Here is an 18,813-nt window from a genome sequence, read left to right on the forward strand (position 1 = left end):
CTGGCGTCTCCATGTGTGCACACATGAAAGTGCAGTAAAAGAAATCCCCTAAATATGCCTGTGTGCTCCTTTATCATACTTCATGTTGGACAGCTTGACATCAATCAAGTGGAACTATCGCGAGATTGTCCGTATTTCTTGTTTTTTTTCCTTTATTTTTTTTATTTTTACAAAATTAGTCGTGACAATTTCTGATAAACACGTTAATCCAGCCTTTAATCCTTAATTTGCAGGTAGTCTGGCGGAGTTTTAAGCAGCGGCTGCTTGTCTGCTTCAGTGGTGGTCATGAGTGAAGTCACATGGTTTGCTATTTATACATAAATAGTGCGGCAGTGATATCGAAACTGCGGAAGGTCGTTTGTGTGTTCCTGCGAGCGGACCGGGGGTAATTTAGGGTGGGTAGGACGTCTCACAGGTGACCCTGCCGCGGAGGGAAAGTAGATCCACCAACCTGCTCTGTTTGGACACTCAGAAAGGCAAGTCTGCGAATAATCACCAAATCCTACAGTTTATGAATGAGTTAGTCAAAGGTGGAAGTTGAAGGACACTGATCGACTGTGTGATTCAGTAAATTAATGAATGGACAAAAGTGCATTATCAGAAACACTCTAACTCAAAACGCCTGGCAGAGTAGCTCACTGCACATTTCCACACACTTGTTTGCTTTTTGGTAATGAAAGTGTGTGCTTTCTATTTGCAAACACCACTTTTTTTTTTTTAGTCTACTTGTGTTAGTGTGTCTGACTCCTGAGCTGCACCCTCCAGCCCCACAACATTTTCTCTGAATGCTGATTTCTCTGCACACTTCTCTCTGCTCCTGCTCACAACAACCAGGCCACACTTGGCACAGTTTCTCTCCCCTGTGCCGTCATAATTCCAGAGTGTGTAATCAACCCAGTGCCCTGTGTAAGTGTGTGTGTGTGTGTGTGTGTGTCCTGTCCTGTCCTGCAGAGCTGAAATGTCACACTGCTGTCTGTAGGCCTCTCTGCACAGACAACCTGAGTGTGTGACTGAGGGGATCCGGACCTACTTGTTTGGAGGAGGGGGGTTATAATGTGCTTTATTTGACAGCAGATGCAGAAGTAGTGATAATTTACCACCTCCCTCTGCTTGTCTGCGTTCATATTCAAGGGCCAGAGGGAGTCTCCAGGCGAACGCTCAGTGACCATGTCGACCCTCCTGCGCTGCGTCTCCAGCTCTTCTGTGATTTTATTCCAGCGAGGTGCCCGTCAGAAGATACCTGGAAGGAGGCATTTCAGGACCTTTCCTGTGTTATGGGACCAAAATGCCTCTAGAGGTAGGAAATGTACCCCTTTTTTATTAAAATCTCTCTGCTTAACCTTACAGTATTTCATCCAGAGGACAGCCTGGATCTGTGCGCTTTCTTTGGTTTGGATTTCTGCTGTGTCTGACTTGAGGAATGAGAGCGAAACGGTTCATTCAAGGACACGCTCCCTCTGGCCAGAGGAGTGGAAAAACTCTACAGATCATGAACCGTTTGCAGCAGGTTTTTTTTTTTTTCTTGGATGTTCCCAAAATAGGAAAAGTTACAGTGAACCAGGCAGAGGCTATGCTCACAGAGCTTGTAGGAGCTGCTAACATGTGAGAACAAACGAGAGGTCAGTTAAAGGTGACGTGTAAAAGTTTATCTGCTGCCTGGCAGGTTGTGTTCACTGACATTTGCTTGTGTCAGAGCTGTTGCGCAGAGGAAACTGAGTGTTTGCCACTGAGTGTTTGTGGAAGTTTTGTGTGTTACTGAGGGCTCTTTTCTGAGTTTGAATTTTGAGCGTGTCTGTGTGGGAGTGCAGGCCTCGCTGTGTGCGCTGGCTGGGAGCCAATCACCTGCTAATAATGTCTCCATGGCGGCGAGGTCACCATGCCGTGTATGGAGAGAAATGTGTAACCTGACACTGTTCGCAGCCACACAATCTTGGCTGTACACGCACTCCAAAAAGATAAAGACACAAAAGTTCCCCTGTTTTATGATGATGTGTTTTTTATTTTTTTTGTATTAAAGGTTCTAACCCATAAGAACCCTTTTCTCCTTTAAGTAAAATTATGGGGGATATAAAGCAGACTAAATGGACCACAAGGTCCACGAGGTATTTTTGAGATACTACCCCTATTGTCCAAGATCTTGGAGATTAAATATGTCACAGCATTATTTTTTGTAGTCGTTTTTATATCAACTTTTTCATAAAATATGGTCAGGACAGGTTAATTGTAATCTAGGACACTATTAGAATTGTTAAATAATAATTAAAGCTATTTAAAATCAATTAGTTGTGTCAGAGGTGTTAATCAGGCAGACCATCATTTTTGAAATGGTGTCCTGGGAGCACAAATTGACACTGGGTCACATGACTGCACCAGGATGTTTAGTAGCTGTCACTTGGGGACTTCTTGAGTTAAATTCAAGGATAAAGCTGCGCAGGGAAATTTCCACCTGTGCCACCGTGGGTTCTTACGGGCTAATTTTCATCTGAAAAAAAAAAAATATATATATTTTGGTATTTCAATAAAGTTCATGGATTCCATGTCTGTGCTGCTGACTCAACGCTCGGCTGGTTTGTGTGTTCAGGTGTGCTCTACAAGGATGTAGTGGTTGGCGTTCCTAAGGAGACACTCCAGAATGAGCGTCGTGTGGCCTTGTCTCCTGCGGGGGTGCAGGCGTTGGTCAAACAGGGCTTCCAGGTGCAGGTGGAGAGCGGAGCTGGAGAGGAGTCCAAGTTCTCTGATCAGCATTACAAAGATGCCGGAGCCACCATCACTGATGTCAAGGGAGCTCTTGGCTCAGACTTGGTCCTCAAGGTTTGTACACATCTGCTAACAAGAGATGTCTAGATCTTCCTGAGTTTTCTACTCCACTAACATCCTTTTTCGGCTGTAGGTTCGAGCGCCCAGTCTAAGCGAGGCTGACCTCCTGAAGCCCAAGTCCACCTTGGTGAGCTTCATCTATCCAGCGCAGAACACAGAGCTGATGAAGAAGCTCTCAGAGAGGCAGAGCACTGTGCTGGCCATGGACCAGGTGCCCAGAGTCACCATCGCACAGGGTTATGATGCACTCAGCTCCATGGCTAACATCGCAGGGTAAAAAAAAAAACTACACATGTATGTGCAGATTCATGCGTTTGTAGCTGCTCAGGAATGTCTAGTTACAGTAAATGTGATCGTTTCATAGGTACAAAGCCGTGGTTCTGGCCGGCAACCACTTTGGCAGGTTCTTTACAGGCCAGATCACAGCTGCAGGAAAAGTACCCCCAGCTAAGGTAACTCTCTCCATAATAATACAAATCAACAATTGATACAAATACAAATCAACAGAAGTAATTTCCATCATCCCACACATGAAATGTGCAACAGTGGACTTTCAGCCTCCCCCTTGTACAATAATGCGCATGGATGTTTGTGTTGTACGCAGGTCCTGGTTATTGGAGGTGGAGTGGCCGGTTTAGCAGCAGCAGGAACAGCCAAGTCGATGGGAGCCATAGTCAGAGGATTTGACACCAGGTATAAGATGAAGGGGTTTGGGGGGGTGGTGAGGGGCAACTATGTCTCCGACTGCAGACTGGGCGATGATGGTTGTGCTTCATCGTGAATTGTCTGTTTCTTTTCAGGCCAGCAGCTCTGGAGCAGTTCAAGTCATTTGGGGCAGAGCCTTTGGAAGTAGAGGTCAAAGAGTCTGGCGAGGGGGTCGGAGGTTATGCCAAAGAGATGTCTAAGGAGTTTATTGAGGCTGAGATGGCCCTTTTCGCCAAGCAGTGTAAAGAGGTGGACATTATCGTCACCACTGCCCTGATTCCAGGTCAGTCACACTGGTCCCTTCTCCCTCCTTTATCTTTTATCTGTTGGTGTTTTAAGGATAACTCAGGTATTTTTAAACTTTTTTTATATTCCTTTTTTTTTTTTTTTTTTTTACATATTTTGGGTTCTAGTAGGTACAAAACTTGTAGAATTGGTCCAGTAGATCGCTTCTGCCAGCACAATCTACAATAGCTGCAATTTAGGCAGTTTCACCTATCAAAGTACGTCCACTAAAAGAGTCTGACAACATTATGGAAAGAATCCCTACAGAGAGAGACCTGTAAGATCCTAGTCGTTATATCGCTGTGTTCAAATCCACCAGACTCTATTAACAAAAACATTGAACACATCCTTTTTTAAAGCTGCATTAATCAATATTTTTTGCATAGTAACATTGAACCAAATGACTATGAAAGCAATCATTTGTAGTGATTAACCTGCCCAACTCTGCATGTGTGCTGAGCTTTTTAGCCTCTGTTAGCTGCTTATTTTGATTTAGTGGCCTGGAAATGTACTTTCTGGTTCAGACTCGGCTATACTCGTCAGCCCTTGTGGCGGCTGTTTCCAGCACAGAAACTTGGAGGAACCACCTGTAAGCTACCTGCCAACAGCTGACAGATAAAGTTTCAGATTGGCTGAACACACAAAGTTGATGATCTGAAACAACTTTGTGTGTTCAGATCCAAATATTTTCCTCAGGAGTTGGTGGGAACTAAAGCGAAGCAGAAAGAAGGGTACAAATCTGAACTTCCAATTTCAGGTGGTTAGACAGAAGACTTCAAGTAAATGCTTATGCTTCTTCGTTTAGATGTTTTCTCTGCTCCCATGTGGCTAAAGATGCATTAATTCAGCTCTAATGTGGATTCACCGTCCTCTAACTTTCTTGTTTCTTGGATTGCATAGAATTTATAAACATCTGATGCATCTCATTTGCTGTTGCCGTGCAGGGAAGCGGGCTCCCATTCTGATCAAGAAGGAGTTTGTGGATTCGATGAAGGATGGCTCTGTGGTGGTGGATCTGGCTGCAGAGGCAGGGGGCAACATCGAGACCACCAAGCCTGGGGAGCTGTACACTTACAAGGTGAGATTTCTGCTTCACGTAATTCGCTTTTGAAAACCTGTCTCCATGTTTTGTTCAACACTGTAAAATTTACGTATGACGCACTTTTCTTTCTTTTTTTTTTTTTTTTGATAACTAGGGAGTAACGCACATTGGCTACACAGACCTGCCCAGCCGCATGGCCTCCCAGGCGAGCACCCTGTATTCAAACAACATACTGAAGCTGCTGAAAGCCATTAGCCCAGACAAGGAATACTTCCACTATGAGCCCAAAGACGAATTTGACCATGGAACAATTGATCATGTCATCCGTGGGACTCTTGTTATGAAGGTGGGTTTTTATTTCTTCTGTCTACTGGCAGATCGCTCCCTCCCTCTTGGCATGAGCTATCAGATCCTGTCATGCTAGGATAATGCGCCAAATGAGTACTAAAAACCCAATCCCAGCTGGGAATAGCTCTTGCTGGATCCCGGCAAGAATGTTATGAACGTTTCAAAATATACTTTTCCAGGAATTTTGGCTTTGACACATTGTTTATGGCAGAGAAAGCATGCAACCTCAACAGGACATATCGCTTTCCCCCTTGTTAAACTAAGCATTACTGAGGCCCCTTTAAAAGAGAATTTATCTTTCAAAACCACTGGTAACTGGTTCGTGATTGCTGTTTGTTCAGTATAATCTCCTATGCGGTCCACAAGTTTGTATTTTGCAGACGAGATCTCCCACAATGCAAGACTCCAAAGTCTTGATGTCTGTTTCTCACGCAAAACTCTCTGGACATCCGCTGTGTACTCTCACTGATCCCCCTTGTGTGTTTTCTGATGTGTCCAGGAAGGTAAAGACATGTTCCCGCCTCCCCTCCCCAAAACGGTACCCCCACCCCCAGTAAAAACGAAAACGGTCGCAGAGTTGGAGGCTGAAAAGGCATCAGTGATCTCTCCCTTCAACCGCACCATGACCTCTGCTGGCATCTACACGGCAGGTCAGAAAATACAGACCCAGAATACAAATCATGTGCTATTTTACAAGGAATCTGTAAGATTGTTTTTCCCAACTAAAGAAAAAACTAAATTCAAGTTAAATTCTACAATTAAATTACAATTAAATTCTACAAAATAATCATTTCTTTCAGTTCTTTTTGGCCTAAATTGCTCAAACATTTATAAAGCTGTCAGCCTTTCCTATAATCTCTTCCTTTTTGATGTGACATTTTGGTTGTGCAATATGCAGCAGTTGAAGGTTTCCTGAATAGCTAATGAACTATTTTCTAAAAACATCTGTTAGTTGCAGCCTTAGTTCCAGACGATAAGTCATTTGGAAAGATTTTGCCGTGTTTAGAATTAGTTTTTATTGCTAAGAACACTGAGATCATTACATCCTAATGGGACTTTTGCTGCAGACACGCCATTATAATTAATCACAGTAGGGAATATAATCCTCCAGTAATATGTGACATGATTTCAATTCTGAAAGGTTTCTGAGAATATATGAATCATCACACTTGCATAACCTGTAGTGTTGTGTGGGGGAGTTTCTTTTTTTCTATTCCATTAATCCATTAATAGCGGAAAAAGGACAGTGGGGGGGAAAAAACAACTGAAACAGCATATTTTTTTCCACCACAGCAATAAAAGGACTGTGCACTGGCATACAATGACAACACTGCTCTGCTCTGTCTCTCTGTAGGTGTGTCCACCTGTTTGGCTCTGGGTATCATCTCCCCCAACGCAGCCTTCACTCAGATGGTCACAACGTTCGGCTTGGCCGGGATTGTGGGATACCACACTGTGTGGGGCGTCACCCCGGCTCTGCACTCACCACTCATGTCTGTCACCAACGCCATCTCAGGTCAGGAGACAATAGAATATAGTTATGGCCAAATTTAGACACTTTTTTTTGGACCATTATGTTTTAATCATTTTCAAGTTCTGTCTGTCCTCTCTCTCAGGCCTGACAGCAGTTGGAGGTCTGGTGCTGATGGGCGGAGGTCTCACACCCTCCACCGTGCCTGAGAGTCTCGCCCTTGCCGCTGCCTTTGTTTCCTCCATCAACATTGCCGGTGTGACGTTCAGCACAAATAACTAGCGTAAGATTAATTTCCCACCCAATCAAAAGAAATAATGGCCATTTTCTTTTTCTGTGTATGTGCAGGTGGCTTCCTGATCACCCAGAGGATGTTGGACATGTTCAAGCGCCCGACTGACCCTCCTGAGTACAACTACCTGTACGCACTGCCTGGGACTGCATTTGTTGGGGGATATGGAGCCTCCCTGGCTGCTGGGTACAACATTGAGCAGGTGACAGGATATGCACCTCATCATTTCTTCTCATTGAAAACATATTTAAGTAGTTTGTCAGTGACGGTGTTCATAGTGAAACTGAATTTTTTTTTTTTCACCTCAGATGATGTACTTGGGCTCAGGCTTGTGTTGTGTCGGGGCGCTGGCAGGCCTCTCTGCCCAGGGCACCAGTCGCTTGGGGAATACTCTGGGCATGATGGGAGTGGCAGGGGGCATCGCTGCCACCCTCGGTGCCCTCAAACCCTCACCAGAGCTGCTGTCTCAGATGTCTCTGGCCATGGCCACTGGGGGAACCCTGGGTAGGTAGCCGCTTCCTGCTTTTAGAGGATCCACACCTGAGATACACGTTATCATGATATCTGAAAATCCACGTCTTTGTCTTTCAAAAGGTTGACAGACGAGACTCTTGTTGTGCAAAATGCAGATCAGGCAATGATTATCGTTCATTGCTGCACAGCCTAATTTAGTTTCAGAACAGATCTTGTTGTCGACCGCTATGGAAAACTCCTTGGAAGCATGCCGTGTTGTATCATGGCAGAGAAACTCCCTACCAACTCTGGGTTTCCGTCCATTTAACTAAATTAATAAAGCTTCACAATGGCTCCTTTTTGAAGTCCAACAGTTTGTTTAGAAAACTACACCATCATGAATGAGTTGCATGCTATTAACTTTGCATGCGACTCCTTTGGTCTTTGAAGAGTGAGATTTTTTTTTTTTTCCCTAATTCATAACAGACCATCAATCATCCTGTCCAGATACAGAGATGAGTGGATTTCATCATCATGTGTGAATGTTGTACATGTTAATAGTCATTTAAGAGAAAGGGATGATAAATGATGTTCTAATCAACATACAGACCCACACGCAGGGATCATTCGGTGTAAAATCGGTGACCCTATGTTTTCTAGAACGCACGTAAATGCTTAACTTAGGACTCAGTAGTTTGGCTTTGAAGCTCAGGCCCATTTGTTAAGAATAGAGTTACTGAAAACAGGTGTTTGCCTTTTAACCATTAATATTTTTACCTTTTTTGTATTCAACACGGCCAGTGTGCACGAGAAGTTTGCTCTGATGCTTGATTCAACCAGATGTACTATCGTAACTCAGAGATTTACTGTTTTTTAATATCGTCTGCAGGTCTGACCATCGCCAAGCGCATTGAAATCTCAGACTTGCCTCAGCTCGTGGCGGCCTTCCACAGCCTCGTGGGGCTGGCAGCTGTCCTCACCTGCGTTGCAGAGTTCATGATCGAGTACCCGCACCTGGACACTCACCCGGCCGCTGGCGTAGTCAAGACCGTGGCATATCTGGGCACTTACATAGGAGGCGTCACGTTCAGTGGCTCACTGGTGGCTTACGGAAAGCTTCAAGGTAATGGAGTTTGAAAACATTTTGAAGCATCTACAGAGTAAAAGTGCGCATAGATATAGTGCATGTGACAAGTTTTAAAGACAGATTATGTCCTTGCTTTTCACACAAAGTCACTAATATCTACATAAACACATGAGCTTTGGTCCTCTGCCACTGATTGTCTCTTTCATCTACTTAAAGCCAAAGATCCTCTGGTAAATCCAGGCCTGGGCATGGGGTTTGTGGATTTGTGTCAGCAGTCACTAATTTACATTGTAGTGCAACTGATCAAGAGGAACACATAAGAAGCTTTCTGGTAATTTATGTGTAGGGCAGTGGCTGCATGGCTGTGGTTGATGAGGGCTGCTGTCTGATTTGCGGATGTGACTGTTAGACAGCTGATTAGAGGTCTCTACTGCTCTCATCTGAGAAAAGTGTGTTTTTATCTTGTCAAATTCTTTCCCTTTAGCGTTACAAAAGATTATCAATCATTTCTGGCTTTTAAGATATTTTTGGTTGTAGGTGTCCTGAACTCGGCACCCCTGCTGCTGCCTGGACGCCACATGATGAACGCCGGTCTAATGGCAGCATCAATGGGAGGCATCGTGCCCTTTATGCTCAGTTCCAGCTATGATGTCGGCATGGGGTGTCTAGTGGGAGTGTCTGGCCTTTCTACTATTATGGTGAGTTTCAATGAGCCACTGAGCTGAGTAACAGCGAAGCAAAAAACATACTGAAAATAACTGGAAATATTAAAATACATCTCACCAGATCAACATTTTACTTTCTCTTGGATTATAATAGAATGTTTAAATACATGGATTAAATCATATTTCTACTTGCAGCATATGTTAGTGACTTTCACAATACCCATTGAGTGAAATTTGATGTTACTCTTTGGTTACAGGAATATTCAGTGGAGTTCAGCTTCACCTGTAAAAATACTTGAGCCATTTAAAACCAACTTGTTACAAACACTTATTTCCGTGCGACCTCTCAAACACAGGGTGTAACACTGACAGCAGCCATCGGGGGTGCCGACATGCCCGTGGTCATCACGGTGTTGAACAGCTACTCTGGATGGGCGCTCTGTGCTGAAGGATTCTTACTAGACAACAATCTCATGACGATCGTCGGAGCTCTGATTGGCTCTTCTGGTGCCATCCTCTCCTACATCATGTGTGTGGTGAGTGGACAGTATCACGCTGCGTATGTCATCTCAGACATTATTATGAGTGTGACTTACCGTCCTCTTCTCTCCCGAGGCTATGAACCGCTCCCTGCCCAATGTGATCCTGGGTGGGTACGGCACCACCTCCACAGCTGGTGGTAAACCCATGGAGATTGTTGGCACTCACACTGAGGTCAACGTGGATCAGACCATTGACATAATCAAAGAAGCCAACAGCATCATCATCACACCAGGTACACACTGAACATGCAACCAAAGATGTTTTTGGGTCCACTGATATATTGATTATAAGTAAATATCTTTTTTTTTTTTTTTTTTTTTTTTACTTTTGTCTACTCCACTGAAAGCAGAGATGATGTTTTTTATTTATTTATTTATTCCATATGTTAATCTTTCTTATTAGAGCCTGGGGCCTGCATTACTCACAGTGCAACTCGACTTGACTCACTCGAATGGGCAGATTCAGTCAGCTTTACCAGATTTCGGTGGCAGTTTTAAACCACATGTGTTTACAGCAGCAAAAACATATCTCCCAGCAGAAAGACTGGAGCATTTGGAAGAGACAGGTGTAGAAAGGGGTTTGGGCTGACATCAGAGAGTAAGGCTCTCATCACTGGACAGCGTGGCTCCTTCTCTGCGCTCCAGCTGCAGCTTTTCAGACTGTCTGGATCAGTAACATCAGCGATCTCTCTCATCTGATTAACTTCACCTGACAGAGAGGCCAAGCCCGACTGCTCTGCCAAAATGCAGATCAATTGTTTTCGCAGCAGCTCTGGGAAAGCTAGAAGCTTTTACAGTGCGATCGGAAAGGGTCACGATCTTGGATTGACTTAGTGTTAATGCTTCAAACACAGAATATTGAAGCCTGGTAACCACAAGAGGGAGCAGTTTGTCCACAAATGATCCCACAGCCACCTGGTCTCCTGACACATGTACAGTATATGAAGTGAGTGTATCGGTGCATGTTTGTTAGCAAAGAGTAAAGGGTGATGGATTGGATTTTTTTTTTTAGTGTTATATGGTGACCACATCTTGATTTAAAAGCCAGACTTGTCTGACAAATGAGCAGTTGTTGAGAGGGCTGAGCAAGAGGAACCACTTCTTGGATACTCGGATTGCTGTTGTTTTCAAGTGGCTCCAAACCAACGCAAGGACAGCTGTGTGGTCCAACATGCTGGTTTGATTAGAGAAACAGTGAAAACTCATAAGAGCTATTGAGCCCAGACTCGAGACTTCTCCATGCGCTGTCAACAACAAAGCACGGCAGTGAGGAAACAGAAGGCTCCAGTTGTCTGGGGAATTAGAAGATTCGGGTTACGGGCAACTGGCTTCAAAAAACTCTATTAGGAGTAATGCTGAACTCTACAAGGTACCTGACCATGGGGTTAAATAAGGGCTATGCAGACACAGGGAAAGGAGTTCTTTGCACGCAGGGAACCCAAACGCACACCACACATGCAAAAGTTTTCCTAAGAAAAATGTATCTCTGACCAATATGAACCCCTCTGATTTAATACAGAGGAAACCTGTGGTGAATGAGGACATGGAGAGGAGGACAAAAGACAAAATGAAGGGTCGTGGAATAACTGGTTTTATTGTTGATGAACCCCTGCTGCATTGCTCTGTCAAATGCTTTTTTTATTCCAATTGGGTAACAAACGAAACACAAATCCAGAATAGGAAATGCTCTTTGATAACCCCAAGCAACCAAGAAGGGATTACAAAATCTCTAGACACTGGTAAAATCAAACTAATTCTATTCTGACATAAAGATGGCTTTTTCTTTTTTAGGCTATCGCATGTTCATTGTATGTATGTCTTTGTGTTTAGGTTGGGGTCTGTGTGCAGCAAAAGCCCAGTACCCAATTGCAGACATGGTGAAGATGCTGAAGGAACAGGGCAAGAGTGTCAGGTGACTGTCTACAGTGGTAAACCTATTTAATATTGGGCACGATAACCAAAACAAATCTCCTTGGCCAACACCTGATTTAAGTATTTGCAGTGTCTCCTGTGTCTAAAGTAGGAAACTGCACAAGACTAATATTTTGAATACAACACATTACTGACTGGCAGTACATTTATGTGCTTAAGCACAGTTTTCACTTGAGTGTTTTAATTTCATGCTGTTTTTATGCTTCTACACAACCACATTTCAGTGGGAAATATTGTACTTGATAACTTTAATAAAAAAAAAAAAAAAAAGTGATGTGTAGATGCTGCTATAGATCAAACTACTCAATATACTACTCAATATATAAAGTAGTTAGTGGTAGCTTATATCTCAGCCAGTTATGTCATAAAAACGCTACTTTTATTGAATTACATCAGTAATAATAAGTACTTTTTGATACTTCAATTACATTTTGCTGAAGATACTTTTAAAAGTAGGTTTTTAAATGTGATCTTTATATGTAGGACTTTTATTTCTAACAGTGTTGTTACATTGTAATGTTACTTTTTCTTAAGTAAAATATTTCTATTTTTTTGCACTTTACAACAAATCTGAGCTGGTGTAGAAAGAGACGAGTACATTTGTACTTCTGGCACCAGAAGCACAGGGCATCATTTATCAGGGTAGTGGTGAATTTTCAGTGCTAATCAATAAGGGTTGGTGAGTGGTAATATTTCGTGTCCATCTCCAACAGGTTTGGTATCCATCCAGTTGCCGGTCGTATGCCCGGCCAGCTGAACGTCCTCTTGGCTGAGGCTGGCGTTCCCTATGATGTGGTCCTGGAGATGGATGAGATCAATGAAGACTTCCCAGGTAAACGCTTTCAAAAGAATCCCTAGAGAGCTGTTAATCCCACATGCTTGTCACTTTGGCAGGAGCATGTCGGGTAATAACGCTAGATCGATTATGTGTAATATTCGTGTCCCCCTTTTATCTGCACTTGGAGCAGCCTTGTGTTGCGTCTTGATATTCAGACGTGCCATGTTATCAGAGCAACAGCCTTGTTTTCTTAGCAACCAGGCATGCAGTGTGAGACACATGGTTCTGTTTATGACAGTGGGAGATAAGTGTGGTGCTGGGGAGCCCAATAACATCAGAGAGGAGCGAGCATTTCGCCAATGGTTTGTGCGTTCATCTTGTGTGTGTGTGTAAATGTCTGTGGCCCACAGAGACAGACTTGACACTGGTCATTGGAGCCAACGACACAGTGAATTCTGCAGCACAAGAAGATCCCAACTCGATAATTGCTGGCATGCCTGTTCTGGAGGTGTGGAAGTCAAAACAGGTTGGTTTTTAAGTTGTTTATATATCGCTGCACTGACAGTATCCCTGCATTTTTATTTTATTTGGTACAAAAAGTGACACGTTTTCAAACTCCGTTCCAGGTGATTGTGATGAAGCGAACCTTGGGCGTGGGATACGCTGCAGTAGATAACCCCATTTTCTACAAGCCCAACACATCAATGCTGCTGGGAGATGCAAAGAAGACCTGTGACAACTTGCAAGCAAAGATCAGAGAGGTTTTCTACTAGTGAACCTCTCATTAGCTTACCATCATGGACATTAGCTATCAAGTACACAAGCAGGTTGACAGATATTTCCAGCATCGGCTTTCAGCATATATTTATATATCTGGACAGCAGATTTATTGGGAATGCAGCAATTATGATTCTATTATAAAATGTGCCCATGATTAAATTTTTTCTTTGAAAATAAGGGACGTGAATAATTTAAGCAAATGTGTATGGATTTGTAAATAAAAAAATTTAAACTTATCTGGTCTATTTTTTTTTTTCTATTCTATTTTCTTAAGATTTAAATAGGCAGACTATACTGACATGTGGAAAAATCAATTACAAAATGCTCTAAAAGATGATCTCAAGATCACTCCAAAATCAAAAATGTCAAACATGCTTTTCTGTTTAAAAAAGAATGGTCTAATCTTAAAATTCCCTTATTGTTTTTTCACTTTGCAGATTTGGTTGAATATTTAGTCTGCTACCATCTCCTTTGTTGCTACTATAGGATTTTGATTTCAGTTGTATTTGTTATATTTCCTCATACATCAATCACACCTCATTCATGTTAAGCAACTGTAAACCCTTTTGTTTTATTGCATACTCTTATACAAATTAGATGCCACGGTATCCCTTACAAAATAAAATATCACTCAGCCATAAAATAAAACATTTTAGGGGCTCATGTATATTCACACCTCAGCTACAGTTCTAAACAGTCTCTTGTAGCTGATGTCAGTTTTTCCTCTCAGCATTTTCCAGCAGAAGTCTTTGCTTTGTTGACAACTGAGTGCAGGTAGGAGTAGAAGAAGAGAAGGTTGTCATATTCTCCGTTGTACTCTTGAGCAAGGCAATGCTCGTGGAAGTCCTTGAGGAAATAATAAATGGCCTCAATAGTAGCGAGGTAGGTGTCTGGTTTGCCCTTCTGATGGCGCCAGAAACATGTTTTCCTCATCTTCAGCTCTACCTTGAGCAAATCTGGAGGGGAACACATGTCAGTCAGTGAGTGAGATCATGTTAATCAGCACTGAGGGGTACATGTGCCCCTAATAATCACCAGCAGTCAGAGCTCTTTGAAGAACGGCACAAATGCAATCTTTCATGATTACCTTGCAGTCTCTCATCTGTGCTGATCTTGTTGGTCTGATTCCATGTGCTGTCAATGAAGACCACCCTCTGTAGGGGACACGCCCTTGACTCTGAGCCCTTTGCTTTCTCTGGGGTCCCTGACTCCGGGTTCCCAGCAGTGTGTGTGGCACCTTGAACCTCCTCACTTTTCAGCCTCTTTATGCAAGGTTCGTCAAAGGGGTAATGTGACCCGCTGTCAGTCCTGTCGTGCAAATGCTGCATCATGTCTTGAACAGAGACAGCCCCTGGACCAGGGAACACCAACACCACCTGGAGAGAGCAGAGAGACATCCCAGAGTCAAACACCATCATACAAACCTACACTACAAACACTAATAATAATGTGTAATGCTGTTTCTACAATATGACGATTTATTTATATGGATAAATGTAGGAAGCAGAGACAGAGGAATATAGTTTGACAGGCGCAGTTGAGTGAAATAGATGAGAAAAAAATCAAAGTTTGAAAAAGTCACATCTAATTAACTTGTGACTAGTGCACTGAGGCTATTGCAATGTTAAGTTAAGCCAAATTACAGTAGCTGATCATGCCTAATGTAACAAGTGCTATGAAATTTGAATTTGTCAAGCAAAGAATATCAACATGCAACCACTGTGGATCAAAAAATGTATTATACTACAACAAATACAGGATACACAAAACGAGCACTTACTTCAATAGTAACAATAGTTCAGTGGATTCACTGGAACAGTATCAAAACGTCAAATAAATAGATATTAAGATAATGAAGAGCACTGGAGCTGAAACAATTGGTCTCCCTCTTGAATCACACTTATATTTTTCAAACAACAAATACCAAATATTCCCAGCTTAAGCTTCTTAATTTTTTGCTGGTCTTTGTATTATGTAATATCTTTGGGTTTTCGACAGTTGGGCGGACAAAACAAAACATGTGAATGTGTTGCCTTGGGCTTTAGAGCAATGTGAGTTAGCTAGTTACTGCCTCTTTCTATTCAACAGACCAAAAAATTAACTTAGAAAACAATGGGCAGATTAATTGGTAAGGAAAAAGAGAGCACAAAGAGTACAGCTCACATAGTACAATAAGAGTTAAACTCCATTCACTCGTGATGAAAAAGAAACTAACCATGTCCTCGTCAAAGTTGGGTATGCAGGGGTAAGTGTATATGGTGACTTCACTGGGTGCGAGGATCTTGGCATGGATTGCAGTGCTCTTGCCATCTGTCTCATTGGGATGCTTGATGATGTCTATCTTCACAGGAAGCTGAGCACAACATACAATGCGTAGAGTCAGGTCAGAGGAAGACAGGTACATTTCAACTGCACCATGTGCAAAATTTCATAGATATCACATAAAAGAATGACTTAATATTTTCCACCACATTAGGATAATAATTACAGCAGCAACTCCATAGCTGAAGGCCTCTCTTAAAAGAACAATCAAGTGAGTCCTAACCTCTTACTGACCTTGATTAGGGGGATTTCTTGCTGGGTGACACCCACTAATGAGCAGCATGTGTAGCAGAAGAACATCCTTGATCCTCCACATTTAGAGCATTTCAACCTGCCCTTCTGCTGTGCTTTCTCCAGCACTGCATGTGATGCCAATTTTAGGTCTTGGAGAGGCTGCTTGGCAAGCTCATGGGTGTCTGATGAATCACTAGAGACTGTTGTTTTGTCACGGCAACTAGAATAGAGACTCTGGTCTTGGTCCAGGCGGCTCATGCTTGCTCTTCAAATGCTGACAGATCAGGGCTGGAGTATGTCAGTATGTATTGCTGAACAACAATAACAAAACAAATGAAGCAAATATTAGCAGACAGAAATCATCCACCATTTTCATAACCTTAGAAGTAAGGCGTGCAATAATGTGGAAAAGCCATTAAACAAGCTAGAGGTTGTTATTAAACAGGGCATGTAGGATTCATTTGGCAAGTTGAAAGATATTGGGTATATCAATATAACATTAATATTGTGGTGATTTTAGGTGCTGTAATACTGTGCTATATGTCGAATGCTGTATTTTCCTGCTGTCAAAGATGAATAGCAGTTAAGTATAAAATCTAAAATATCTATCTATCACAAGCTTTCTGTTAGGATACCTTAACTCTGAAATGAGCTGCCTGATAAACTCATGAGCTCATAAATCAATATCTTCTTTTAATACCCACTTAAACAAAAGAGGCTGTCTAGTAATTTCATTTAAAGTGGCTAACATATGTGCATGTCTGTACGTATGTATCATTTTTCTTTTGTACATGTTTTTAGGTACAGCTGCTGTTTTGATCAATACTTGTAATCATATAATTTTTCATTATCGTGATTGTCACTTGATCTTTATTTTTTACTATTTACTTGCAGTTTCATGTTTGCTTGGTATAACTTCATTACGATTAGTGTTACTATCATTATTAGAAGTAGTGGTAGTATTAGTAATAGTATTTAATGCCATACAATTTCCTGACCTTGTTTAACTGTTCATCAGAGAGAAATGATCAATAATGTTCTCTGCTTGTACCCACAATAATTAACACGTGGTATGACACCAGCCATTTTTAATTTAAATATAAAACATCAACATTGATACTCAAAATATCCTGACCACTTAAAAAAGGGAATAACTTTCAAGAAGGAGAGACCTGTTGCACTAAGGCATTAGCACATTAGCTACAAGACTTTTGCCATTTGACAAAGTCAGTAGAAAGACTATTGCTCTCTGACATGGAGAGCATTAGCTAATGCTAACGCACCTGAGTGAGAAAGCAAGTGAACAAATGGAAATGGGGCTAAACACAAGTAACAAGCTACACACGACCATGGATGTATCAGCATCATGGTGTTCAAGAGCACAATAAGCAGCCAGCATTGTATCTTTATGCATCTCTTCCCCTTAAGTCTCTTCAGGTACGTAAACTGTGATGGTAGACTATAAACAGTCCATACGCAACAGCATATACACTGTGTCTAACGTTAGCTAATTCAGTTAACATTACCTGGTCCGTGCTAGTGAAGCTAGCTAAACAACCGTAGCTTCGGCTGCTAGCACACACAAATAGCTAATAGAGCAAAGACTAACAACAAGCAGCCGCTGGGGTAAATCAGTTGAGTTGCAAGCCAGACGTTTGTATGTTAATCGCGGCGAAAACGTGGTATTACCTGTGTGTATTTAGATGATGTACAGCGGCGTGAACTTTCTTCTTCTACACCGGAAATACTGCACAGTGCGAAGGAAACAGCACATTCGCCAGTTGCCCGTTGCTAGCATGGATGATAGTTGCTAGGCACCGGTTCCGACAGTGTGCTGTAGGGTAGCCACCTTAGCAACCGATGGAGGACGGTACAAGCAAAAGGTACAAACACTAGAAAGCTGCTCTTATTTTAATGTACAAAAAACGCTAATCATTTGTTACTGTTAATGCAAACTCTTAAGAACGGCGCGGTTAGTGGTAGCGTTTAAATTGGCTTTTTGTAACCATCCGGGAACTTTTTACTCATTAATGATGGTACCGTTAAGGAGCTTGTTTGCTAAGTTCACGTTACTTTCATGAAAATGTTCAGCAAACAACCAGAGTTAGTGTTCCGTGCAGTGCTGGTAGAGGTATTCACATGCTTGACTTGAGGAAAAGTGCTAATACCACAATGAGAAAATACTCCACTACAAGTAAAAGTCCTGAATTCAAAAGCTTACAAAGTTAAAGTGTGAAAAAGTGCTGCAAAATGCACTGAAAGTATCAGAGTTAAAACACTCATAGTGCAATAACATTAAAATGCTCCTTGTCAGTGTTTGGGGATTAGTATTAGTGCTGCAGCAATGTGCATGTTGCATTTTACTGCTGTGGATGTTTAAGGTTGTGTTGATTTTAACTATATATTATATACAGTATATACTAATGCATCATATCCTATAAGATCATAACACACTATATTTCCTGCGTTTGTAATTTGTAAATTAGCTAAAGCCGTCAAACCAACATAATTAGTGGAGTTAAAAGAATAACATTTCCCTCTGAGATGTAGTGGAGTAGAATTATAAACTGGCATGAAATGGAAATACTCAAGTAAAGTAATGCGCCTCAAATTTCTTCTTAAGTTCAGTATTTAAAAAAAAAAAAAAAAAAAGTAGGGTTACGGTTCTGATTGTGTGTTTCATTATTAACACAGTTTGACAAATATTCTCATTTCATTAACATTAGCTTTTATTTATTTATTCAGAATAATGAGACACTCAGGTTTGGTCATATCAAAATAAAAATGTTGAAAAAAGTGAATAAATCAAGAGTAAATGCGCTTTGTCCTGTGATGTATGTTAATTACAACTAGTTATAAAGAAATATTTTACTCAGCTTAAACATTTTTGAGGATTTCTGTGTCAACACAATATAAAATTCTTGAAACTTCTAATTTTTATGGACTATCTGAAGAGCTCTAGACTTTTTCCATTTTTGCTGCCCTTTCAGTATTTCCATTTTGTTTAAAAACCCACCACTTTCCCCATAGAAAATACTGTCAACAATTGATAATATAATT

The 18,813-nt window shown here is 41.7% G+C and overlaps 2 protein-coding genes across 3 annotated transcripts; one reads left to right on the forward strand and one right to left on the reverse strand.

The window, feature by feature from the left end:
• The first annotated feature begins 353 nt into the window (after window positions 1-353).
• Window positions 354-13,433, forward strand: LOC139205609 (NAD(P) transhydrogenase, mitochondrial-like). Of its 2 annotated transcripts, XM_070835885.1 has the most exons (22): window positions 354-476; window positions 1,132-1,297; window positions 2,582-2,811; window positions 2,891-3,090; window positions 3,182-3,269; window positions 3,422-3,510; window positions 3,618-3,805; window positions 4,752-4,885; window positions 5,004-5,195; window positions 5,697-5,847; window positions 6,552-6,713; window positions 6,814-6,924; window positions 7,017-7,162; window positions 7,269-7,464; window positions 8,303-8,536; window positions 9,038-9,198; window positions 9,522-9,701; window positions 9,781-9,940; window positions 11,538-11,619; window positions 12,353-12,471; window positions 12,828-12,943; window positions 13,044-13,433. In XM_070835885.1, the coding sequence occupies exons 2-22, from the start codon at window positions 1,168-1,170 to the stop codon at window positions 13,188-13,190; spliced, it is 3,216 nt and encodes a 1,071-aa protein (XP_070691986.1). In that variant the 5' UTR covers window positions 354-476; window positions 1,132-1,167; the 3' UTR covers window positions 13,191-13,433. The 2 variants fall into 2 exon arrangements, with proteins under 2 accessions (XP_070691986.1, XP_070691978.1); XM_070835877.1 differs by lacking the exon at window positions 354-476 and having other exon boundaries at window positions 960-1,297.
• A 331-nt stretch (window positions 13,434-13,764) lies between these two features.
• On the reverse strand, window positions 13,765-17,506 carry dtwd1 (DTW domain containing 1). Its single transcript, XM_070835917.1, has 5 exons — window positions 17,443-17,506; window positions 15,754-16,064; window positions 15,413-15,550; window positions 14,285-14,573; window positions 13,765-14,153 (listed from the first exon to the last, which is right to left on the reverse strand). Exons 2-5 carry the CDS (start codon window positions 16,009-16,011, stop codon window positions 13,924-13,926), a joined length of 915 nt encoding a protein of 304 aa, XP_070692018.1. The 5' UTR covers window positions 16,012-16,064; window positions 17,443-17,506; the 3' UTR covers window positions 13,765-13,923.
• Between the last annotated feature and the right edge of the window lie 1,307 nt (window positions 17,507-18,813).

The sequence above is a fragment of the Pempheris klunzingeri genome, chromosome 1 (genome assembly GCF_042242105.1).
Source record: "Pempheris klunzingeri isolate RE-2024b chromosome 1, fPemKlu1.hap1, whole genome shotgun sequence".
In the NCBI taxonomy this organism is placed as follows: domain Eukaryota; kingdom Metazoa; phylum Chordata; class Actinopteri; order Acropomatiformes; family Pempheridae; genus Pempheris; species Pempheris klunzingeri.